This window comes from Lycium ferocissimum, chromosome 10 (genome assembly GCF_029784015.1).
Source record: "Lycium ferocissimum isolate CSIRO_LF1 chromosome 10, AGI_CSIRO_Lferr_CH_V1, whole genome shotgun sequence".
Lineage (NCBI taxonomy): Eukaryota > Viridiplantae > Streptophyta > Magnoliopsida > Solanales > Solanaceae > Lycium > Lycium ferocissimum.
In genome coordinates, this window is record NC_081351.1 from 66,288,558 (window position 1) to 66,305,537 (window position 16,980).

The 16,980-nt window shown below is 37.9% G+C and overlaps 1 protein-coding gene across 12 annotated transcripts in view; it reads left to right on the forward strand.

Moving 5' to 3' along the window:
* LOC132034505 (ABC transporter C family member 12-like) overlaps positions 1–10,774 on the forward strand; it is a 49,790-nt gene extending 39,016 nt beyond the window's left edge. For 9 of the 12 annotated variants that reach the window (XM_059424900.1, XM_059424898.1, XM_059424897.1 and 6 more), the window contains 7 exons: positions 949–1,129; positions 1,470–1,793; positions 6,100–6,853; positions 7,641–7,762; positions 8,953–9,198; positions 9,307–9,733; positions 10,438–10,774. In XM_059424900.1, coding sequence (XP_059280883.1) covers positions 949–1,129; positions 1,470–1,793; positions 6,100–6,853; positions 7,641–7,762; positions 8,953–9,198; positions 9,307–9,733; positions 10,438–10,535 — 2,152 coding nt within the window. In that variant the 3' untranslated portion in view covers positions 10,536–10,774. Of the gene's footprint in view, positions 1–948; positions 1,130–1,469; positions 1,794–6,099; positions 6,854–7,555; positions 7,599–7,640; positions 7,763–8,952; positions 9,199–9,306; positions 9,734–10,437 lie in introns of those variants that run through there. The other 3 variants (XR_009409128.1, XR_009409129.1, XM_059424905.1) reach the window with 3 other exon arrangements.
* Positions 10,775–16,980: the final 6,206 nt, after the last annotated feature.

Below are 16,980 nucleotides of genomic sequence, written 5' to 3' on the forward strand. Positions count from 1 at the left end.
TTGTGAGGATGACCTGTTGCTTTCATGATGAATTTTTCCTTTCCCTTCTCACATATAAACATCATTTCAATTGAGACCATTGAAGGTAGTTGTTGTCCATTCAGTTTATGATGACCTATAACGGGAAGAAGATTGTTGTCTGCTCCTCCGTTGCTACCTGGAACAATGGCTTCTCTACCAGAGGTGATACTGGAGGAGGAGAAGTATGCCTCTCATTTCCCCCTTGTTGATGATCAAATGTGGCTGCTAGGGTCCGAAGATTGCTCTACCATTACAAAAAACAGAGACAATAAGAAGAATCTCTGTAATGTGTCTTGTTAGTTGTTACTACGAACTAGTTACAACACTACATCTAGCTGGAAAACATAAAACAAAAGTCTAACTTGCTGATTTGATTTCCTTACTTGGTGGAGACCAATCTCTCATTCAAATCAGGAAATTAATCTGGCCAAGGAATGACTCAAATTGATTTGATTTCCTTATTTGGTAGAAGAACTCATCTCCAAATCAGGGAATAAATTTGGCAGATTCAGTTTCCTGATTTGGAGTAGAAAAAGCCTCTCTATAGAATCTGGTAATTAATTAGCATTGGCTAATGGATAAATAGAATCAAGCACAATCTGATTTACAGAATTATTCAAGTCCCTTTTCTTTTTCTTCAAATATCGTCATTCATTTTTTTCCAAATAATAACCAATATCTAACCTAAATATCTAACAAATACCATTAGGCAAATATGACTATGTTTATAATGGATTTAAGGGAGCTTTCACCATGTCACCCTTGGAAAGTTTACATTACAGTTTAGATGATATAAAAGTTACAGAGAAACTCTTCAACGTTTCATTCATCATCATAGGCTCAAGAAAAGATTCTTATTTAACTATGTTTAATAGAAACCCTTGACTTATGGTTTTAAATGTAGTTTTCTTCAAATTTCCTTTTCAGGTACAAAGATGCTTTGGGAGGCTTGTGGGTTGTCCTGATACTGCTTGTCTGCTACACATTAACTGAAATCCTTCGAGTTCTGAGCAGCACCTGGCTAAGTGTCTGGACAAAAGCAAGTTCCTCAAACAGCAATGGAGCTGGATTCTATATTTTGGTGTATGCTATTTTGTCGTTCAGTCAGGTTTGATTGCACTTTTCCACCTTTATTGATTGTAATCAGTGGTGATCATCCTTAATTATTCAAGTTGCTGTGCTACATATACTTTTATTTTCCCCATCTTCCTTACATCTAAAGATGGGACCTAGCCCTATCTAAAGGAGAAACTTTCCTGCTGCAGAATTTATTTCCTTTAAGCTTGAAGCCCAATAATATATTTCAACTGTATCAGTTAAAAAGAAGACAACAGCTGAAAATAACAGAAATTTGCTAAATTTGATTATGTTTATTCAGAGGAGTGTAGTAGCTCTCAAGTCCATGAACATAAATTAAATGAGGCTCATTCTGGATTCACTTTCTACAGGTAATTGTAACACTGGCAAATTCCTTCTGGTTGATTATCTCAAGCCTAAATGCAGCTAAAAGGCTTCATGATTCCATGCTGCATTCTATACTTCGAGCACCAATGGTATTCTTCCACACTAATCCATCCGGACGCGTAATCAACAGATTTGCAAAGGATCTTGGTGATATTGATCGCAATGTTGCAAATATTGGTAATACGTGTCTCAGCCAAGTTTGGCAGCTGGTCTCGACTTTTGTTCTCATTGGAGTCATCAGCACTATATCTATGTGGGCTATAATGCCACTTCTGATCCTATTTTATACCACCTATATATATTATCAGGTTCGTTAAACTCCATATGTTTAGTTTCCCTTTATTTTGTCTATCCCTCGGCATATGGTTTTCTCTGCTTGCCTTGAACTCCATTTTAATTTTATTTTTGTTGAGTCCCACGTTGGTGTCTTAGGGTTGAGATGGTCTCTTTGTATGGTCTTGGGCAGTCCTCCTCTCATGAGCTAGCTCTTGGGGTTGAGTTAGGCCCAAGGTTCATTTTTTTATAATGTTACTAGTGTCAAGTTGTCACAACCCAAAAATCCCTAAGCCGTGATGGCACCTATGCCCAACCCGGCAGGCGAACCATTTTCTTATTTTAATCCATTTACATTATTAACATGCATAAAGTAAGCATAATTAGTGATAAATTATAAAAGATGTCTCGAAATTACATAAGTGCGGAAGATACAATCAAAATACCCCAAAGACCCGGTAATATGAGTCAAGGACACCTAACTGAAAGTATAATACAAGAGTTTTGACACCTCACTGTCTAGAAAATAGAAAGACAGTTAAATAGAGAAACAGAGTCATAGTCCGCTGCTGTGGATCGGCTAGCAGCTCACCCTGAAAATTCCAAATAGCAGAATCTAATCATCTCATCATAATCAGCTAGTACTCATGAACAAACCTGCACATAAAAGTGTAGCAACTGTAGTATGAGTACGGAAAACACGTGTACTCAGCAAATCTCATGACCGTCCGCAACGAGTTAGTGGCAATGTTTGGTCTTGAAAACATTAGCTTAGATAGATATAATTCTCAATATTTAAATAATAAACAAATAAGAGGGCAATAACTTCACAAATCAGATAAACATCTCGTATTTAACCAAGTAAAGTAGATAAATCCGATTCTTCCCAAGAATCCAAAGAGAAGTTAAAACCACATCAATAAAGTCAGATAAAGATGAAATGCAATGACCATATGCAACCGGTATACACAAGCTCCTTTAATAGGGAGCCATGATCCATGGGAGACTCGCGAAGTCTATATACCCAATCTCAGCACGGACGGTCTCCACGTACTGATGGTCTCAACGTACTATCAAACTCATAACCAATACTTACCCGGAACCATTTCCCCTCGGATTTACTTCACTCCACTCGGAACCATTTTTCCTCGGACATAACCATATGAATCATCAGTGTGTTATACGCATGAGATATCATATAAGAGCATGAAATACAAATTAATCATAGAAATCGTCCCGCCAGGCCATAACCTAACAAATCATCAAAGAAAATGGATACGTATGATCATATAAAAGCATGAATACCATATGCAAACACGGGGCATATATACTATAAGAAAATGCATTACAACAGCTTTTCATTTATCACAAGTACAAATTAGCCGGAGTGATGTATGAACACTTAATCAATTAATCATGATAATCATCTTTCAACTCAGTCACAACAATTTTTTTTATCAAACAATCACGTAATTCGATAAATACCCAAAACATGGCACTGGTATCCGCCAAGAATCCATCATTTAATTAACAAAAACATTCTCCGATTGAGGTCAAAGCTTAACTTACCTCGATCATTTTAAGTGCTTTCGAAGCTACCATCGCCGAAATCACCAAACGAGTCCAATCTATTCAAAATAGTACGCTACAAGGTTAAACGACTCCAATGATATCCATATTGCTATACAAGAGAGTCGGACTAAAAAGTCAACCTAAATCCCCGAGGTCAAAATCAAAAATTTCTTTCCAAATCGAATTACCCATAACCTAAGTCTTAAATCTCAAATTTCACCCAATTCCATCCACAAGTCGGGTCTCAAATCATCAATTTGCATTCTCTTAAACTCTAGAGCAAAAACCCTAATTTCTCCAACAATTTCTTGGATAAAAACGTAAATAACTGAATGAATCATGGGGCAATACCAAAGTGGAGATTAGATTCTTACCCCCACATTAAATCAAGAAGAACACGAGCTCCCTAGCTCCCACGGTCTCCACTTTCCGCGATCGCAAAGAACAAAACTTGTGTTGACGGTCCTCACTCTCTACGGATGCGTGTCGGATCTTGAAAAGTAGTGTATTTTTAGATGATCAAACTCATAACCAATACCATCTCGCGATCGCGAAGAACAAATCTTGCACCGGAAACCGGAACAATCATTTCCATACAACATCGTAATCGACGATTCTTGTTGCTATGTTTCCGATTCCTAAATCACGATATGAATCTAATGGTTCGAACCATTTTTTTGCTTAATGTGGGCCTCGGACATTCATTGTCAAAACCATATCGGAATCTAACCAAAACTTGGAGAAAAGCACAAAATCATCATACAAACCTGTGTTCATCGTTAGGTCAACAATTTGACCGTGGTCAACTCTTAACTTTCAATTGTATTAGAATGCAACTCAAGCGTCCGAATCACCGTGCGCACACTTGTCCAATTAATCATAGAAACTTCGATTCCAAATCTATTTACCCCGATGTTGACTTTGGTCAACTCTTATTTTTTTCCTCAACACCTCTAGTTTTTTGTTTTCTTCTCTGGTATGCATCATGTTGCTTCGGGACCCGCCAACCTCCCCGTAAGTCATAATATGCATGTTGAACTACGAAGTGTCGTTTGGGGAACAAATCATCAAAGAAAATGGTTTGCTTGATGTTGGCCCACGTATATTGTCGGGGGGGGGGGGGGGATCTCCCATATAATGGTCTCTTTTTATTGTATTGGGCAATCCTCCTTCATGAGTTAGTCCCACCATATGCAAAGAGAAGCAACACTTCCTATGCCTTTTTTAACTTAGGTTGAAATACATATATTTGATTACTATAAGAAAATGGTTAAGTGATTACAGACGCACACTTTTATTTACGTAATACAGCTTTTCATTTGATACCATGCAAATTAGGTACAATCTAAAAATTTTAATTTGTGAGAAATAAAACACAAGATGAAGTGTTTATGGGAATGCATGACTTCAATGTCTAACACACCTATCTATTCATATGCCCTTTTTACAATGAATACTTCATACTTGTCCAATATGGGACACTAATATGTACAAGACAATAATAGCCTATGCAGCAGTCCTCCTCAAGCCGGCATCCACGTCGTATGTGCCGAGCTTATTTCATTTGTAACCAACTTGAGGACCTGTGAGAGATTTGGTTAATCTATATGCAAGTTGATCAATGAATTAACAAATTTTTCAGCATTATCTCCTGAGAGTATATTCCCTCGGACAAAGTGACAATTAATTGTTGTGTACTTGACCCCCTCATGAAACACTGGATTCGAAGAAATACAACACAAAACTTGATTATCACAAACCAGTTCCATCTGAGTGATTTCTCCAAACTGCAATTTTTCAGTAATTGTTTGATCTATATGAGTTCGCAAGTCACAACTGCCCTGGTGCGACATTGAACTTCGGCACTGGATCTCACAATCACACTTTGCTTCTTGCTCTTCCTGGATACCAAATTGACTCCAACTAGAACAAAGCATTCAGAGGTTTGACGTATATCAGAAGGAGACCATGTATCCAATCATCATTTGTATACCCAACAATTCTCTCATGTCCTCGATTCTCATAAAGTAACATTTTTCTTTGAGCAGATTTATATACCGAAGAATACAAACTATTGCATCTTAATAGAATTCAGATCAAGAAAAACTTCTGACAATACTCACTGAAAAGGTAATATCAGAGACTCCGCTCCTGTTGAGCCTCATCTCTCTCTATTTCAGACCAAAAAGAGCCAAAATAAATAAATAAAAGAAAGTCAAATTTACGTGTAAAACACATAATCGGGTTACACGTGCCGGAGGGTATTAAGGCATGGTTCACTATCCCTTATCAGCTACCTAAGGGTTTCCAATGGGATTTATAAAGATGCTAGGATACTCCATCCATTACTTTAAGGTTTTGGATTGGATGATCAGATTCTTTTACAGAAATTAGTTTTGGCATTAGTTCTGTGCCCATGTATTTCCCCTTTTGGCTTTCAGGACTACATGTGAAAAGTCTGGCTTCTCTATATTAATACTTCACCTCATCTGTGACTGTGCGCCCTCCCTGGCTGTTGTTTTTGATGAAGGAGATACTTCCGTACCTTGTATTTTCTTTTTAGCTTTCAGGACTACATCCTGAAAGGTGAGGCTTGTCTGTATGAATACTTCACCTCATCAGTGATTGTGTGCCTCTGGCTGTTGTTCTTGATTAAGCAGACATATTACCCAATCATATGCACAATCCATGATAATTCTTCAACTTTTGATTTTACAATAGTCTACACTGAGGATCAGATGATATAATAGTACTATGTATGTTTCGCAGAATACATCCCGCGAAGTGAAACGTCTAGATTCCATTACCAGGTCCCCTGTGTACGCACAGTTTGGAGAAGCTATAAATGGTTTATCAACCATCCGTGCATATAAAGCACACGACCAGTTAGCTTCCATTAATGGGAAATCTATGGACAACAATATTAGATTCACTCTTGCCAACACAAGTACAAACCGCTGGCTGACCATAAGGCTTGAGACACTAGGAGGCATAATGATCTGGTTGACTGCAACATTTGCTGTTATACAGAACGGGAGAGCAGACGACAAGGTTGCGGTTGCTGCTACTATGGGTCTGCTCCTAAGTTATTCTTTGAATATTACTACCTTACTCAGTAACACTCTGAGACAAGCAAGCCGAGCCGAAAATAGTTTAAATGCTGTTGAGCGTGTTGGTACATACATAGATTTGCCATCAGAGGCTCAAAATGTTATTAGCAGTCGGCCTCCTCCAGGCTGGCCATCATCAGGGTTCATCAAGTTTGAGGATGTTGTCCTACGTTACAGACCTGGACTTCCTCCTGTCTTGCATGGTTTGTCATTCACAATTTCTTCAGGTCAGAAGGTTGGCATTGTTGGAAGAACTGGTGCTGGAAAATCGAGCATGCTTAACGCTTTATTTCGAATTGTGGAACTTGAAAGAGGGAGAATATTGATTGATGGTTGTGATGTTGCTAGTATTGGACTGACAGATCTTCGAAGTGCTCTTAGTATCATACCACAATCACCAGTTCTTTTCTCTGGTACATAATTCTCTTTCAGTTATTTTTGGTACTATGTCACTCTTCCACAGCCCAGGACTAGCAAGTTGAAAAAAAATCTAATAAGCAACTTAAATTGATGCATGCATACATCGATTTAGAATCTGTCTACTCAATGATTTGGAATTATATTATAAGCAAAACGTGAGAGTTTATTCTTGGTGTTGATGAATGAGTTTGTGCCCCATGTTCTTTCCCTTCATACAAATTCACATGCTCTGGTAATTAGTACATATGTGGAACTTGTACATGTATATTTCCATGAGAACTTGTGAAATGAAACTCTTGGTGTTTTACAATCTTCTCCCTGAAAACCAAGCTTTGAGGCACACAATCACATATGAGGTGAAGTGGCTCCAACTAACCATATTAATTTTTTATCTGGGTTTATCCCGCATTTGGTAGCACAAGGTATTGGGCAGATAGGAATCCTTTATCTGGTTTTGGGCTATTAATCTATCCTGGGGGTACGGGTGATATTGTTATCCAGGACTAGATAAGCCTCAGAATTTTCTAGTTTCCTTTCATTTTCTCTTCTTTCAATTCCCACTCCCTTAGCTACCACGAAAATATAGACATACATGGGTCCTTATCTTTCTTACCCTTGATATAATCTGCCATTATAATACCAAATCTTGCCCCAGACCAAGTGACCCCTTATTCATACTCAAATATCTGCTGAAGTTATTGTTGCAGGACTACAGATTAGCCCTAAAATGCATTACTGGTATGCATGTTTTCTCATTATTCAGCTTTTCATTTTCATTAGGTACTGTACGATTTAATCTTGATCCTTTTAGCGAACACAATGATGCCGACTTGTGGGAGGCATTAGAGCGGGCACACTTGAAGGATGTCATAAGGAGGAATGCCTTTGGTCTAGATGCTGAGGTGAGCTCTTGTCCTCCCAATCTGCTTCAAGTTAAAGTCATTAGTGTTAAAAGTATTGGGAGGTGTAGAAATTTCCGCTTTTGAGAATTAGCCCACTACCATAAAAGATAACTGAAAGGCTAAATTTCGTTCTTTCAAGATGAAATTCTAGTTGCGGTACCTAATAAGTCCTTGTAAGGCGGAGGGGTATGTCTTGCATGATCAAAGTCCTTGTAAGGCGGAGGCTGAAAAGCCGTAATCCACTAGCTCTAGTGAGTTAGCAAACAACTCAGTGTCTTGTTTTTTTTTTTTTTTTTTTTTTTTTTTTTTAAATTTTTTGCTTCCTTTTTTTAAATTACATTAGGTTAAAGGAAGTCAGGGTGGGATCATGATGAGGGAGTTTAGCCTATGTGAGAACTTTGAATTGTGAACAATGCTATTTCTATTCTTAGAAGGCTGTTTTGACAGAAATGTGATTTAGGATGATAAAAACGTCTTGGACCATTTACAGGAAGTCATGGTGATTGGTGATTTATGTTCAAGATTAATAATTTTTTTCCATTTTTCGTACCACCGAAGAATTTTGTTTATCTTAAAATACCATAATTCAACATTAGGTAGCTACATAGAGTAACATAAACTGGATTATGCATTTGAAAAGAATGAAATAAACGCTTTCTGAGACACTCTCACAAATGTATGTAGGTATACTGTGGGATAATTATCATGTATGCATTTGTTTCCGTAAGTTGTTTGTCGATGTATATTTTTCTAACATAATATTCTTCAGAACTCTTAATGTTGGCTTTCGGCCTGAGATGGTTTTTCAATGAAGAAACATGGTTAGTGAGGATTCATATTGCCGACCACAACTTGTTTGGCATTAAAGCATAGTAGTTTTTGTTGTTGTTCAGAATGCTTAATGTAGTTCTTGCACATCAAATGACGGGAACTAAAAAAAATTGATTGATTTACGTCTTACGTATGTAGTGGTGGAAGAAAATGTTATGATAACTAGACAAGTTTGTTTGGTAGAAAAACATCATGTTCTAGATTGTACTTCAGTTGTTTAATGCATTTGTTAGAATTTTACTTGGAATGTGTCAAATTTTGGGATGCTTCAGGGGGGAAAAAGGTATTACATATTGAGATGGAAGGAGTGACTGAAAAAAGGTTGCTTTGGTCATAATGTTGTTTTGGGCTATATCAAGGTTTCAGAAGGTGGTGAGAACTTCAGTGTTGGACAGAGACAACTATTAAGCCTAGCTCGAGCAATACTACGAAGGTCAAAGATCCTTGTTCTTGATGAAGCCACAGCATCTGTTGATGTTAGAACTGATGCACTTATTCAGAGAACCATACGAGAAGAATTCAAAGCATGTACAATGCTCATTATTGCTCATCGTCTAAATACAATAATTGACACTAATCGTATCCTAGTGCTTGATGCTGGGAAGGTATAGCTTGTGAATCTTGTTCTTTCACTGTTCTTTCTTTTTTCTTTATTTCCTACTATACTTTTTCTATTTTTCTTCTTTCAAACATTTGCTACTTGCTTTTATTAGGTTGTTGAGTATGATACTCCACAGAGCCTCCTGCTTAGGGAAAGAAGTGTTTTCTCTGGGATCGTTCAGAGCACAGGGGCCGCAAATGCCCAGTATTTACGTAACTTAGTATTTAATGGAGAGAGAGATCAAACATTCATGGAAGAAGAACTCATGCATATAAATAGGAAGAGGAGATGGGAGGTATCTTCCCAGTGGAATGTTGCTGCGCAGTATGCCCTTGCTACAAATATTTCAGCTTCACTGGATGATTTTCAGGTGATGGAATGTCAAGATAGAAACAACATTTTGCATGCAACAAAGCAGGCAGTTGTAACACTGAAGGATGTTTTGGAGGGAAAACATGATAAAGCTATTGAAGAGAAACTAAGTTGCTCTGAGGTGCCTAGAGAAAGATGGTGGTCATCTTTAGTTCGTGTTATTGAAGGTACAATTTTTCTTTTGCTTCTACACTTCTTATTCCCCCTTTTCACCGCATTACTCCTGACTAGGTAGGTTCCTCACATTTCACAAAAACATAAATGAGCCCCAAGCCAATACTATAGAAACCATGTTGTGAGTTGAGATGTGGTTTTCTATTTCCAAAAGAATTTTGATACTTGGAACATGAAAAGCAAATGCAAGGTTGTAGTTACTGCGAGTCTTCCTGGCATGCATGCCACACCCTCAATTGGAGTGATACGGAAATGCAAGGTCATTCCTTCAATTGAAGTTACTGCTAGTCATGTTGTTCAAACTCTTTGTTTTCCAAGAAGTAAAATTTTGAACAGAAATCTGTTACCATTATCCCAAAAAAAAAAAAAAAAAATATTGAACAGAAATGCAAAAATCAATGTGAAATAGGGCTAATTTCTCTTTATTTTAGCAATGTCGTTCCAAGATTGACTAGTGAGATGCATATTTGCTTCCTGGAGGAGAATTGACACGAGTGCAACTGGTGTTGTAATATTCTGCAAATGTTTATTTCAAATTACATGTTTCGAATTTTCTTCAGTAACCAGTTATCTTGATGTTGCATCTCATCACAATGGTTTCCTCATTGGTGTTATTTCTCATTAATTATGCCTTTCAAAAGACCAAAACTAAATCAAACTTCAGTATGACAAAGTTCATGCTTCTATTTTGGTTCAGGTCTTGCTGTGATGAGCAAGTTGACGCCGGAAAAAGTTCCTCTCCTTGGAGATGCTTTGGAAGAGAGATCAGAACATCAGAATCCTGATGAAATGTAGCGAGATCTTTTCCAGTTCTTTTTTTCCCCTATTTCCATATTGTATTTTAATGTACTGGAATACAGCCTTCTATTTCCAGATCAAACTGGGATTTAGAAGTTCGGCTCAGGGAAAGGAAAGGAAAGGATTTTGATGAAGATAATTTATGTACGCTACCATTCTCTGAGAAAGAGAGGTTAAGAGATACTAATAACCATCATTATCATATATATTTTGTCATATTCTTTTGGACCTGCCAACCTTTGATGAACAATTGCTTTAAAATAATCTTTAATTATTATTGTAAAATATTTGAAGTTTTTGAAATTACACTTTCTATAAATCATCATTTCATTAGCATTTGTCAAACCTTGAGCTGTGACTTGCTCTCTTTTAGTATGATTGATAAACTAAAAATCAATTGAATGGAACTAGCCTACCCTTATTCTATCACAGCCCGACCCATCATTTTTAATATTTGCATCCCATTTCATATTTCGAGATTTTAAATAAGTTGAGGTTGAGTTTTTAGACCTTTTGGGGTTGTTTTGGTTGTTACTCAAGGGACTGGCGAGTTTCGGCACTTTTGAAACACTTCGGAAATTTTTTGAAAAATGAGGCCGTGCTTTGGTGCAAGCGCTCCATTGCATGAGGCAGGCGTGCCCAGTGTGTGCCTGGTTGCGTGAGGTGTGTTTCGTGGTGCGCCTGCTGTGTGAGCTACTTCTATGTGTTGGGCGTACATCGCCTGATCTGTGGCACGGGGTGCAAAAGTATATATACATGGGACAATCGGGAATTTTGAGTTTTAGTTATTTCTCACGTAATACTTGAGAGTTTTTGAGAGCTATGGAAGACTCCAAGCCCTAAGAACATTAAGGTAAGCATTCCACGGAATTCTCCAGCTATGTTCATTGATTCAGTGAACGTTATAAAATCGAAACGCTAAATTTCTATGGAATTGATCTAAGGAAGTTCTTTAGAACTACGAAAGTTGGAATTTTGGATTGAAAGTGTCAAAAGAGGTAATTCCTTTACTTCTAATTTGTTACGAGGGATTGTTGAACATCATAGTGAAGTTTATGATGGACTTATACAATCCATAAAGTAACGGTTATAATATAAATTAATGAAATGATTTAAGTAATCCAAACCCCAGGATTCTTCAACCCAATTCTTCGATTAGAAAGGGAAACACTAGTTCTGGAATCCTCTCGCCAAAGGAAATCTGTTGGTGCTCATGGTTCGGTAATTTTGACTAGTTGACCAGAGTTGACTTTTTGGGGCAACCTTTAACCTCGATTTTGTTGTGCTAAAATTAAGAAGAGGTTCATCTAAGGGGTTTTTGTTACACCTCGAAAAATTTCATGTCGTCGTGTGGTAGATAGACTAACGCAGGGTAAGAAGTATATGATGTCCCTACAAGTAAGAAGGGGTACTTAACTGTTCTAATTAAGATTCCAAAGACATTGGAGGCAGGAGAAGAAAGTTCGTCGAAGAATGTCAAGTATAAGTCGTGCTTTAAAAAGGGTTTGCAAAGTACCGAGCTAATGTTGGTTTAGTAATGTCTTGAGGAAAAGTTATAACGCTCCTTAGATTGTTAATGAAGTGTTAAACAAGTGCTAAGAAGGTTCCATAAGGATTGGAGATCAAACGAAACGACGAGATTAACTTCAAAAAAATGGAGTTATACGACCACTTATACGATCCGTATAACTTTATACGGTCCGTATAACCTTACAGAAAAGGGGATTTCCCTAATGGTGAAATACGGTCACTTATACGGACCGTATAATATTATACGGACCGTATAACTCCCGACGGACAGTTTTAAATTTTTATAAAAGATGACTTCAAGGTCTCATTTCTTATTTCTTATTTTCTCCACTTCTCTCTAAACCTCTAGAATATTTCACACGCTTCATTTACAAGAATTCAAGGGAAAGCAAAGATCAAATACCAAAAACTAGTAGAATCAAGTGCAAGATGCTAACTAGGGTTGATGGAAGCTAGGAATTTCTTTGGAATTGAAGCTAGGGTTTTCTCCAAGTGAAGTATTTCCATCCAAAACCCATTCCTTCATAATCAAAGGTGAGTTTTATGTTCATTTCATTCTATTAAGAGTATTGAGTGGTTGAAAGACTTGGATTGTGGAAGAAAGTAGAAAATGGGTTACAAATATGAGAATACTGGAATTCTTGAATGGTAACTTGACTTGAATCATCGTTCTTGACATGTTATGGGTATAATCTTGTTATAAATGGTATTAAGAATATTGGAGAAGCATATTATGAGGATGAATGTGGTGTTATATTATGGCTATGGTTATGGATGACTTTGAGAGGGAATTGTAAGAATTGAATAATGGCTAACTTAACAAAGTTTATTGATTATGATATTGTGGGTGTATTGTTGATGTTTGGGAGTTGTTATATTATATGGAGAAAGTTGTAGAGACAAAGGAAGTGCTGCCCAATTTATGTTAGCTTTTAGTCGCTTTAGCTTAAGCTTAAGTATGTTATCGATTATCTAATCTTAGCACGAATTCCCTTGAATGTAGAATTATGAACTTGGAAAGAAGCGTTTAGTCGGCAAGTTAGAAAGGCGAAAAGGTATGTAAGGCTAGTCCCTTCTTCTTCTAAGGCATGATCCTTACAATATGACTCTCTTATATTCCGTAAACTATCAGTCTATGATTATCAAGAGCTTCTCATGAAATAAAGATAAGAGATGCGTTGTGAATATGACCACGATGATGATAGTCTTATGAAGCTAATGATCCTTATATGATTCCTTGACATTATTCATTGTTGCTAGACTCATCTTATAATGCTAATTCCTTCAAGGTGAGGCATGATGATCATGACTATTCCATAATGGAATTGGGGGTTCCCGACCTTACGTCACCCCGATAGAGTTATAGTTTGTACTTGAGTTCTAATGCATGCTTGATAATAAGTATATGATGATGAGATTACATGTCACGACCCGAGCTACGGGCCGCGACGGGTATCCGGGGCTAACCGCCGAACACCGCTCATATTACTGCTTATCTGCTCTCGTTCATACTATATGCTCATAATCATATAAAACTGTCATTATCGGAAACATATTTGCTTTTATAAACATAAGCCCTTCGGCTATCAAAATAATATATACATATACATACATGAACACTATGGGACCATGCTACCCACACTGCGTATCTACGAGCCTCTACTAGAATACTAGACATATGGACGGGACAGGACCCCGTCATGCCCAATCATGGATATATATATGTATGTACCAAAAGAATAGTCAATGGAACCTCCGAAGAATGGAGTGCTCTCAAACCAGCCGCTAGCTCCTATGAGTCTGGGTCACCTCCTGTCACTCGTGGGCATGAACACGACGTCCGAAGAAAAGGACGTCGGTACGAATATTGTCGAGTATGTAGGCATAAACAATAATAAGATATCAATGAAATAAGGAGGCATCAATAAGGAGCAATCTCAGAATCGATCGAATCATAAGGGAAGTAATGCGTGCGCTTGCTTACTTTCATACTCATCATCATATTATATATGCGTAAATGTGTAAGCGCCCGACCATATAGGTGCGGTGTGATAATCGATAACATTAGCAATAGCATTAGCTCGCGTCCGGGCCTCCCGCGTCCGGGGTATCATCTCGTGTCGCCCACTAGTGTTCTTTGCCATGCCATTTGGCCATGGTGTATCTGTTACCCACCTTGGCGGTGACTGCCCGGCCAACTAGGCGCGGTGTAATCTCATCATGTGCTCATTATATCATGCTCAACATAATATGCTTATCATAACTCGTCATAGTATGCTTGTCATCATATACTTAGTACAATACATGCATAGGGACTCATAGATAGTCATACATTATCGGGGTGACGTAAGGTCGTGGACCCCCGATGTCATTTTGAGCATTCATAAGTATTTTGCCTCACCTTGAAGGAACAAGTATAAGGTGGGTGTGTACGATGATCAACATCACTAGATTGCATACAGAACATCATTAACTTCTTAGGAGCATCATATCATAGGCTATAAAATCTCTAGACTTAAGCTTGCTACCACCATTATCATATTCATCTCATATCTATTATCTCGTATAGTTATTCATGAGCGAAGACCTTTAACTCACTTGAAGATAGGAATCTCATAGGGGAGGAGAAAACGCATACATAGGATTCATGTCTTAGAAGGAAAGGATTAGCCGCACATACCTTCGTCGTTTAGCTATTCTATCGCTTGCTCGTCTTCCTTTAATGCACTTGCCTATACCTTCAAGAGAATTCGTATCGACATTAGCTATTTCATCGTGAAAACATACTTACTAAAGCTATAGAAATTTGGGCAGCATTTCCTTTGTTTATACTACTTTCCTCCATATTCCATATCAACTCCCAACATTCATAACAACCATCACAATATCACTAACAACAATCGTCATCCATTCACATGATTCGCATTTCATAACTTTACTTCAATTCTTCATAATCATGGCCAAAGTTCACTATCGCATTCTTTCGTATCAAATGCTTATTTCACGTTCTAAATATCATTTATAACGTATTTATATCATCAACATAACCATTTCCATGATTCAACTCAACTACTATTCAATAATGACACTATCCTCACATTTGTAACCCATTTTCTATACTCTTTCACAATCCATGTGTTTCAACTTATAAATACTTCAAATAGCATGAATAGGTCATGAAACTTACCTTAGGTAATGGAGGAACAAGCTTTGGATGATATTACACTTCTTGCACCAAAACCCTATTTCATCTCTCTTGGGTTCTCTTGATTTGTATGACTTTTAATGGGTTTCCTTCACTTGATTCACTTGATTTCTTGTTGTTGATCTTTGATTTCTATTGATTTCTCATGGATGAAGTGGTTGGAACTCTCTAGAGGTTTCTTGAAGTGTGGAGGTGAAGTATGAAATGAAATGAAAATGAGAAAGGGTCCCTTATATAAAATGAGCTCAGCCCCGACCAAGATATAGGGACCAACATACGGTCCGTATGTTTTCTACGAACCGTATGTCGTGCGTAGATCTGGTCCGGTGAATCATGGTATTAAGGCTGAATCTACGGTTGGACATACGGTCCATACATTTTATACGACCGATATGTCTAGTCGTATGTTTGCCCAGTTTTTCGAGAGTTGTTTCGTCGACTCGTTTGATCTCCGATCCTTATGGAACCTTCTTAACACTTGTTCCTTACTTCAATACCATTCTAAGGGACGTTAAACTCTTCCTCAAAGGGTCATTAAGACATCATTAACTTAATACTCGTAATTCTTATCCGTTACACTCAACTTGCGACTCACTTCCCTTAACAACTTTCTTTCCTTAACTCGAATGTCTTTGAAAATCTTAATTAGGATCATCAAAACTATTTCTTACTTTCTCCAAACCTCGTATACTTTCGTACCCCTCGCTCGTCTACTCACTGTACGCTAACGAAAAATTTTCCGAGGTGTAACATTACACCGTGCCTATATGGCCGGGCAAACACCGCTAAGGCGGGCGGCATATACACCATGTCTAGATGGCATGGGTAGACACTACTAGTGAGCGGCATGATATGGTTACCCCGGACGCGGGAGGCCTGGACGAGGGCTAATGATGATCACACCGTACCTATATGGTCGAGCAGCTGATATATGCATACTTGATATGATGTAGTTTATGATGTAAGTTAACATGCATTATTCCGTCTTAAGTGACATTCAGTTACAGGTTGTTTCCTCACTTGATGTTTCCTTATCTCTTCGATATGTTATTATTGTTCTTGCCTTACACACTCAGTACATTGTTCGCACTGACGTCCTTTTATTTTGGACGCTGTGTTCATGCCCACAGGTAGACAGGGAGGTGGCCCAGATTCCTAGGAGTTACTCAGCAGATTTACAGGAGCACCCCACTATTTCGGAGGTGCCATTTTTGATACATTATTTTCTATATATATATATATATGGGCACGACGGGGTCCTATCTCGTCCTTATGTCTCAGTACTCTAGTAGAGGCTCGTAGATATGGATGCGTGGGTAATAGTTGTCTCAAGCATACATCAGTGTATATTTTTGTATATCATTTTTGCAGCCGTGAGGGCTTATATATATGTGTGTGTGTGTGTGTGTGTGTGTGTGTTGCCTTGGAGATTATATATGTTCAGGTTGGGTATGATGATTAGCATAATGAGTGGTGCTCGATAGTCAGCTCCGGGTACCTGTCATGGCCCCCTAGTCGGGTCGTGACAGTTTTGACCATTTTAAACGTGTTTCTGTGTAGTTTGAGGTCATCCCTAGACCTGAGAGCATGGTTCTGAATTATTAAAAAATGTGTTTTGTTGTGCAATTGAGGCAAGTAAGACTTTAAAGTTTGATGCTTGCTTTTCAAAAGCTGTGGCGTGGTTTATAAAATGTTTTGTCTATTTGG